Below are 9,456 nucleotides of genomic sequence, written 5' to 3' on the forward strand. Positions count from 1 at the left end.
TTGAAGATATTAAGAAAATTAATTAAGTTAGTTATTTGTTACAAATTAAATATACGTTATTCTCCCTAATTATTCTCTTCAGTCATGTTCATAGAATGCATTGGAATTATCTCTTGGTGGAAATCCCTTATAATCAATTAGAATATTTTGAAAAAAGATGGGAGATAAAATGAATTGAGATCTTATATTTAAAACCAAATTCAACTCCCAACTAGCTTTTATATTAATGACCTGAGATAGTATAATATATTTTGACAAATATATGGACAAATTCTTAGTTGCCCATAATTTAGGATCCATGCAGGTCAACCTTGATTAAAACTAAACAACGTAATCTTAATACAAAAAAGAAACATTACAATATATTAACAGATGCAGTTCGATGCCGCATGCATTATTGCAGGAGTATCGAAAATGAACTCTCGTCCCTAGACGACGCATTCCTTAGGTTCAGTACGCCATAACTGATTAATGCAAACACATTTAATGTAATATCTGTTATATACGATACCTCGATATATATATATATATATATAATTTAATCACAACATTAGCCTATTTCGTAGCTCTGATTGGTTAATTAATGAATCAAAACAACAATAAATCATGGTTAATCAGCCAGTAATATATAGCAGCCTACACAGATAGACACACAACCAGCAATATGCATGTAAGAAAGCAGGGATTGAGTGCGCGCGCACACGCGCGCGCGCGCACACACACACACACACACACACACACACATATATATATATTTAGATGAACTATCTAGTTCCAATAACCTATACGGTTTCTACTTGGATCATTAAATTAAATTTGAGTCTGTCTTTGACATTCTTCTAATTAATTTCTTTCTGCAAGTATTATGATCAGCTGGTATATATGAACAATGTAATCATGTAAAGTTAATGCATGAGAATAGATAAATCAAAAAAAGGTCATAATAAAGGATAGCATTAATCCCCCCCCCCATGCTTTATTTTCGAGCAGTACTAGTAGTATGAACTGATATTCATCCAAAGGTGTGGCAGTATATATATAGTTTAACAGAAAGAGCATCAATATGCAGGAAAAGTGATGAAGATCACAATATATATATATATATATATCTCGATTTGTTTACTGTAGATAGTAGAACCTACAGTCTTCCGCATTGCTTTCGCTTTCCATCATCACTAGGTAAAACATAAATTTCTGTTTAATCTCTCCTTTTTAGGCTATGAATAGTCCGTTTGTTAGTATTTCATGTGATTTTAATATTTTAATATTCAAACGTGAGAGGGACTTTGTTTTTGTTTCCAACCATATCTTACACCAAATAACATTGAGTGAATAAATGAAATGATGGTGCTAATGAAAAAAGGGAATCACACACACACACACACACACATTTATATATATATATATATATATATTGAAGCAAATGCATTAAGGTACTGTTATAGGTAGAGAACTAGAGACAACCCCTCTTTAGTTTTTACCAATCTCTATAATAAAATCACGCTATTTCAAAGTACTCAATGGTTTGCTTTAATTTTTTTTTCTTAACCTAAACGAGTACCTCAGTCCAACAAATATATGGTCTACGCATTGGATATCAGGTGATCCAACATAAAAAATTTCCACAAGAATATGTTATATGCTCTTACTTAAGATATCTTTAGAGACGTACGTACGTAGGAGAAGAGAACAAATGGAAATTTCAATCTAGATATCAAAAGAAAAAGAAAAAGAATATTTAAAGACTAAGAAATATATGGATGAAAAGAGAGACGGATTTATGGTTATTTACATCGATCTAAATCAGAAAACTGAAAATCTACACTTTCTCTCTACTTGTTTTCATGAATGCCAATAACTTCAGATGATTTCTTAAGTGAAAATTTAATTTTTTTTAAATAAAATAATACAATAATGTTTTTACATATTTAAAAGAAAATTTTACTATTAATAATCCCCCTGGCGCACATTTTGTGTCCACTCGTTTTGAAATCGACATCAAGTCACGAGATGCAAAAGATAATACTATCAATGACCAAAATACACAGATTAATCAACGGGTCAATTTATATCTCTTCAATTATGTCAGAGCCAACAGATTTAGCTATATATGATTATTGCAATTATCCTGTGTCAAATCATAAAAGCACAAAGCTAATCAATTACTTCCAACTTTAAACTGTAAAAAATAACAGTGATGCAGACTATAGTATTGACCGGCCATGGCATGCAAAATAGAAATGCTAAAATCAAAGGGTGATTTTAAGCTTGGAGCATAGATAGATCACTTATGATCGATGATCAGAGAGACAAAGCATTAAATCTACTGCAATGGAATCACAATAGTAAAGAGTACTTACCAGTGGGAAAAGGTGACTTTTATTCCACCTAAAACACGTTCTTGAGCAGTAATAATCCAGACATGAAGGCGGCTGCAATAGGAGAAGAGGGGAAAGTAATGTCAATGTTGAGGGGTAGAAACTATACTCATCAATAAATGAAGCATAGGATAGCAGTAACTACCAAGTTACAGCAGAAATTACTTAACTGAAAAGTAAAAATCAAGTTGGTCGGACTAGTTTTGGAATGAGAGAAGCCAAAGAAGAGAAAAAAAATTTCACCTTTTTTACAGCTGTACAACTTTCTGCGCTTTATTTTCCTGCAAAGCTAAAAATGCCTTACCGATCAGCAGCAGAAGAAGCAGGGATCATCAGAAGCAGAAGCAGCAGAAACAACACATCAACCCAACAAGCTTAACAGAAACATTAGAGGAAAGAAGAAAAGTAACGAGCTTTTCTGCTCATCATTTAATGCTCGAAACGGAAAAAGAGATCGAGCCGATCAGGAATGAAAAATTATCGATATAACCATCATATTAAAAACACCTACTACTATATATCGATCTATTTCAATATGAACTGTATTATACACAGTTGAAAGATTTAAACATATATAGTTCATATATATATCGATTTTCTGCTTGGAAGTTAAACAATCCAAAACTTCCAGCTAATAAATAAAGCACTAATATCCATGATACTCTAAGCACTAAAATATTAAACGACCGAGGGCAATAAAAAATTAGAATTTATAACAGAAAATGCTGCAAAAGAGTGTGGCCTCATCATCATTCTTTTATTGGTTGTCTGTTTGATTTGATTACCAATTCGATCACTGCCTATAATGCAAAGAGGGATCCAAATCAAAAAGCACCGAAGTTTCCCCTTTCTGATGACTCTGAAATCTTGCTGATGATAACGATGACGACGAAGAAATTGGATCCGCATGGGGTAACCTCAGATACTGATGAAGAGGTGGTGGTGGGATAATAGAAGACGAAGAGGAAATTGATGGATTAGCCATTACTGTCGCATTACAACATCTGGATTCTTCTACTGATGGTGATGAAGAAGACGACGAAGAAGAAGCACATTCCATGTTTACCCCAAATAGCCTAAGTCTTTTACCAGCAGTAGTATTAGTAGCACTACTATTTTTGCCATGGTAATAGTTTTGATGATGAGAATGATAATGATCAACTGGAACAGAATCTATAATCATCGGAACATTTCTTACTTCTTGTTGCCCTATCAAGTTCGAATACACCGAACCTGCAGATCTTGAATTCATCGCATCATGATGATGGCCTTGGTACTGCCGCGGATGATGATGTCGCTCTTGTTGCTGCTGGTGATGATATAAGGGAAACATATTACTATGGTTCAGTGGTCGCGGCGGCGCCGGAGAGGGAAGCGAGAACAGTCGGCCGCCCCATCTGATAGAGTACTGAGAAAATTGCGGCTGATGGGGATGATGAAGAAGAAAAGGTGTAATCAAGTTGGGATCAGGGCCGGCTGGGCCGTGATCAGGTCTACGCCTCCAATCTATGTACAACCGGTGCCGATACGACTCTCCGGCGCCTCGGTGAAACGAGACAATGTCTCCGGCGTCGAGCTTCTTCTCCTTGACGAAGCGGCTCCAACCTTTGGTCATCACATAGCTCTGGCTACTGTTCCAATAGGAGTACCGGAACCGCCATAGCTTGCCGTTCCGGTCCTCGAAATTCAAGAGCAGTCCTTTCTCGTTGGAGGAGGAATCCAGAGGGAAGTACTTCTCTGCGTGTTGCTTTGGTATTACGAGACGGTTGAGCTTGCCTACGTCACTGGGAGTGACGACTTTATCGAACATGTGCTCTTTCTCAATAGTAGCACCAACATCGTTACTGCTGCTTCCTCCTCCATGGAAATTAGCTCCTTCTTGTTCTTCATCGTCTTTGGCGGTTCCAATTCCTCCCAGTGACAACTCCATGTGGTCTAGCTTTCTGTGATTAGCGGCGAAATTGGTGGCCGGTCCTGATGCTAACCCTAATCCGGGCTGTGAATTGTGAGATTCGCTGGCTGTAGCAGCATCTGGAGAGTGATGATCATGAAGCCCCAGCCATGAATTTTGATGAGGATCATGATGATTATGATGAAGACGACGAGTACTAGTTTCGAAATTTGGTAAGAAATGAAGGTAATTCTTACTGTTGCTGCTTTCCTCTCTAGCTAACTCTGCTTCTTCCTCCTCCTCCTCCTCGTCTTCTTCTATATCATGGGAATGCATTTTGACATCTTGCATCAGCAATTCCATGAAGTATGAGAGTCGTCACACCCACCTGGAATTAAATTCCTAACTCTGGATCTCAGAAAAACCAACTGATGAAACAATAAATACAATTATTTAACAGAAAAAAGGATGCAAAGCAAAAAAGGGAAAACAAGAAAATGGAGAGGGAATTGACTGAAGGAGACGAAATTAAAGAGAGGTTACCAAGGAAGAGAGAATCTGCAGGGGAAGATATTGGAGAGTAAAGAATTCACGAGAGTCGGTGGATTCTCATTTGAGGTTCAAACCCTAGAGAATAATGAGGGGAAAAGCCATGGAGGATTCAAATTATTGTTGACCTGCACTGCCATAACAAGGGGGGATAGAAATGGAAGGGAGAAGAGAGAGAGAGGGAAGGATGGGAATAGGAATTAATGAAGAGGTCATGTGGGGGGAAGCTAGGGGCTAAGCTAATAACAAAAGAGTGAGCTTAATTACCCCCCCTCTCTCTCTCTCATACACAGGAAGCTTTCTTTACAACTTGGAAAACAAAAGGCAATACCAAAAAAAAAAAAAACAATGGAGGTAGCAAATTAAACCCGGTTTTATTCCCCTCAGAGGGAGAGGAGGTGGGGCCCATGCGATGAAATAATGTGGGCATTTGAGGGTCATGTGAGCATCTTGTCGTTTTCCTCGTGTGTGGGTGTGTATGCCTCCACTTTGACGCCAAAACGTCCATTTGTAACCCCTAAACGATTAATTTCTGCAATAGTAGTAGCATTTATTTTTTCACAGTTATACATTTACTAATCCACTTTGTAAAAAAAAAAAAAACATATATTTACTGCTCCCTCTTTCCCTGCCGTCTTTGGAGACAAGATTTTTGTTCATAAATATAAGATTTTAGTTTATCTGGTTTCTGTTATATATAAATATATATCACCATTCTTTCTGAAATTAATTACTGATGAATTGATACATAATTTAATGTTATACAAGGTTATTTTAGAAAGATTAAATCATATCTGTGGTAAGTATGTAATTTATTCAATTCATTCAAATTAATTAAATAATTCTTTTATTAAAAATCAAAGTTAATACTAATATATATTTAGTAATAAAATACATGCTACCTCTTCTTAACAAAGAAAAAATTATACAGTACTACTTTTGGTTTTTAATATAAGATCCTACATATAACATCTTAATCTACCATGTCTCTTATATTTATAATTTTTTAAAAATTATTAATTGTAAAAAGTTTTTTCAAAGGATAGTTTCAATACACATGCATACATGATTAAACAGTCTAGTTTAAAGAAGCCAACACGCATTTATTACAAAAAAATAGTGAAATTAATTATAGTCCTCCGGTCCTTAATATAAGACTCATTTAACTAATTTGATTATATTAAGAAAGTTAGGTAAGTTAGTTAATTATAAGAAATGTAACACATTTTTCCTAAAACACCATAATCATCTTTCTTAATATCTCTCTCCCTCTTCTACTTGATTATGATTGAGGGAATATCCGTAGGGGTGATTTAAAGAAAATTGATAAATATGAAAAATGGGTCTTATATTTAGGACAAAAACCAACTCAATAATTGGGTCCTATATTAAGGACCAGAGGAGTATATCGCTTATATTAAAGAAATGAGATAATCCTTTTGTGTGTATGTCTTCTCTTAATTTTGATGCAATGTAAATTTAGTGTTATGAGAGGCCATTGGCTTAGGAATGAAGGGGTTGATGCTAATTTAACAGCAATAATATTAACACAAGCTCTAAATATAAGATCTAATTTGTATATAAAATTAAAAATATATTTTATTCTTTTGGCATAAACATGTCCATATATATATATATATATATATATATATATATATATAGATATAGGAGTAGCTGCTAGGCGTGTGAGGGGTAGAGGGGTGCCCGGTACTGGCGGCATGAGAGAGCTGAAAAGAAATTAGATTGTTTGGTTATGGGGCTTATGGGGACATCCATGGGGTGGTCCCACCTCCAGTATGGAAATTAAGCAAAACAAAGGATGAGAGTGAAAACAGGACACGTCTCTGCTCTGCTCCACTTATACTATTCCCCATTTTCCTAATATACCCTCCCTTCTACCCTTGTTACCTCAAATCTAACTAAAAAGTTAATATTAATTAGTTTTATATTACCTCCTACTTTAATTATAAAATCTGGTTTGTAGATTTTAAATAAGTTATTATAATTAAGACCAGAGGTAATATATAAAACTCATTTTATAAATTTATCAATTTAATTTTTAACTTAGTCCTATTAATATTCTGTCTACCATAATTAAATAGGAGAGAAATAAAGATAATTAGGCTATTTTAAAAAAAACATGTCATATTAATTAATTTAAATATCATTAATTTACTCAAATTAATTAATTAGATCTTATATTAAGGACCAGAATAGGATTTCTTTTTCTTTTATTTTTTCTGTATTTGATACGGTCCTTGTTATGTTTTCACTCTCAAATACAGGTCTCAATATTAATTGTAAAAAACACACCAAAAGATACCTAAATCTAAATATTATATAAAAATTAATTTTTTGAAAAAAAATATTAATTGTACAGTCCTTATTTTGATAGGTAGTTTTTTTTGAAACAAATATTAATTATACCTAAAAGTTTGTACAAATTACTTGCCACTCTAGTCCTATATATAAATTACTTGTAGAGGAACAAATTCAGTCCTTACTACAAGTTATTGTATGGTAATTAATCATCTTTATCCAATTTTACTCCTATTGAATAAAATAAAAAATAGGTAGAAGTTTGCACTAACATATTTTTTTCAATACAGTTTCTTTAATTAAGATAACTATGAAAAAAAATTATCAATTTAACGCGCATTCCTCAGCGTGGTAGAATGGAGTATAAATGTCTTAATTACATATAGCGGTAGCAAATTGTGATAAGAGTAATATTTAGAAAAAAGTGTTTATTAATTTTCTATCAAGTGATTCATATATGAGACCATTAATTTCGTCCAAATATAAACGACTAGAAAGAGATCTATTAGCCTCTCCATATTGCATGCACTTTATCGGCATTTGAAACAAATACACACACACAAAAACACATGTAAAGTTTTTTTGACCAGCAAATATATAAAAAGTTGGATTATTATCGTTGTTGTTACGACATTTTAAAAATATATACAGAGAGAGGGAGATACCATATAAGTGAAAATATGTAAAATTAATTTATATGTTTGGAGAGATATAAGAAAACAAGAGAGAATGAAATGAAGCTTAACCCCTGGCTATATAGAACCAGTAGGGTTGAAGAACTAGATTCATCTCTGTGCCATCAATTCAGATCATCCTAATTAAGCTTAATATTGCATCTAAATGAGATACTCTTTCGGTAAATCCCATCCATTAGTTCACAAAAGGGTCATATATAGGCTACTACATGGATAGGGTCGCTATTACAACGTAAATGTGCCAAAACTTGATTCTGACTGAAAGTTTAATTATTAAATTAATCAAAATTTGAAATTAGATTAGATATTTAATAATTCTCTTTCTTTTTAACTAAATATAGTTAATAATCCAGTTGCAACGCATATGATGTTTTAATTTCGTGATGACACAAATCATTAATATTATGTAGTTGCTACGTACCTAGCCAAATGTATAACTTTTCTCCAAATTAAAACTACTCCATATCTTCAAAAGAATTAACTTTATTCTAAGTTAATCAAGTACTACCTCCGATTCTAATTATAAGGTTTTGTTTGTAAACTACAAACGAACTCTCATAATTGGGATATGAGGTACGTAATACTATCATCAAAATAATGATGGGTTCGAATTAGAATAACTTAATATGTTTGTTAAGTTAGTTACTGATTTAAGCCTTGAAACTAAAAATGTATTATTAATCAAGAAAATAAGATATCCAGCAAATAACCATTTTTCTTCATGATTTATAGCAGTTGAGAATAATTGAAATAAAGAGATCATTTGCAATCATTTTTCAATCGTAATCGATAATAATTTAAAGTGGAAAAATCTGCCCCAGAGAATTATCGGCGTATAATTTGTCACATTATTATTAAAAAACTCTGGACTCAAATCAAATATCTGAACGTCCATTTTTTTCCTCGTGTTAATTTAAAAGCAAACAAAAACCACTGGAAGACAAAAACAAAATTACGTATCAAAATTAGAATCGTCCTTTTTCTTGTCGTATTTGTACTACCAAAAATATTTATTACAACTATTTTTGTCTTCTATCAGCGTCCAGATATTATTTTTATTTGTACGTTATTAGTTATGTCTTTTCCTTTCCCCCTCTTATATTCAAAATTAAAAAAGAAACAGAGTAAAAATACGTATGCACTTATTTAATTACAGCCGGATTTAGATCATCCGTATTTGTGTGCGTGTGGTTATTTTGTTTAAGATAATCACCAATGATTTTTTAAAAAAAATTTTTCCTACATTTTTTAGGGAAAAAATTTTTAAAGTTAGATTTGGTTATATGCAAATTAGGTAGATCTTCAAATGGCTGCTTAATGACTTTTTCCCCCCAAATGTAAAGCAAGTTGAATAACTAATCAATCTAATAATTATTAAGCTGATTCCTGCATGTGCTTGACCTTTAGGTCTTCAATTTATATTGTTTTCTACATTTAAGTGATATTATATATATATATATATATATATTTATCCATGCATTGTGCCAGACAATGCCAACCTTTATGGTAGAACATGCTTATATACGTTTTTTTTTGTGATAATTATAAAATCCATTAAAAACATAAATAAAATCTCATTAATCAATCATATATACTTTTTTTTTGGTGATAATTTATACGCTTT

At 32.8% G+C, this 9,456-nt stretch overlaps 1 protein-coding gene across 6 annotated transcripts; it reads right to left on the minus strand.

Moving 5' to 3' along the window:
• Window positions 1-1,917: 1,917 nt before the first annotated feature.
• LOC114751311 (B3 domain-containing transcription factor NGA1) lies at window positions 1,918-5,076 on the minus strand. Of its 6 annotated transcripts, none has more exons than XM_028939976.1 (4): window positions 4,813-5,076; window positions 4,527-4,677; window positions 2,622-4,364; window positions 1,918-2,432 (listed from the first exon to the last, which is right to left on the minus strand). In XM_028939976.1, the coding sequence occupies exons 2-3, from the start codon at window positions 4,630-4,632 to the stop codon at window positions 3,172-3,174; spliced, it is 1,299 nt and encodes a 432-aa protein (XP_028795809.1). In that variant the 5' UTR covers window positions 4,633-4,677; window positions 4,813-5,076; the 3' UTR covers window positions 1,918-2,432; window positions 2,622-3,171. The 6 variants fall into 6 exon arrangements, with proteins under 6 accessions (XP_028795809.1, XP_028795808.1, XP_028795807.1 ...); XM_028939975.1 differs by having other exon boundaries at window positions 2,622-4,409; XM_028939974.1 differs by having other exon boundaries at window positions 2,622-4,657.
• Between the last annotated feature and the right edge of the window lie 4,380 nt (window positions 5,077-9,456).

The sequence above is a fragment of the Neltuma alba genome, unplaced genomic scaffold (assembly GCF_004799145.2).
Source record: "Neltuma alba isolate B1F8T4 unplaced genomic scaffold, ASM479914v2 tig00006862_pilon, whole genome shotgun sequence".
Classification (NCBI taxonomy): domain Eukaryota; kingdom Viridiplantae; phylum Streptophyta; class Magnoliopsida; order Fabales; family Fabaceae; genus Neltuma; species Neltuma alba.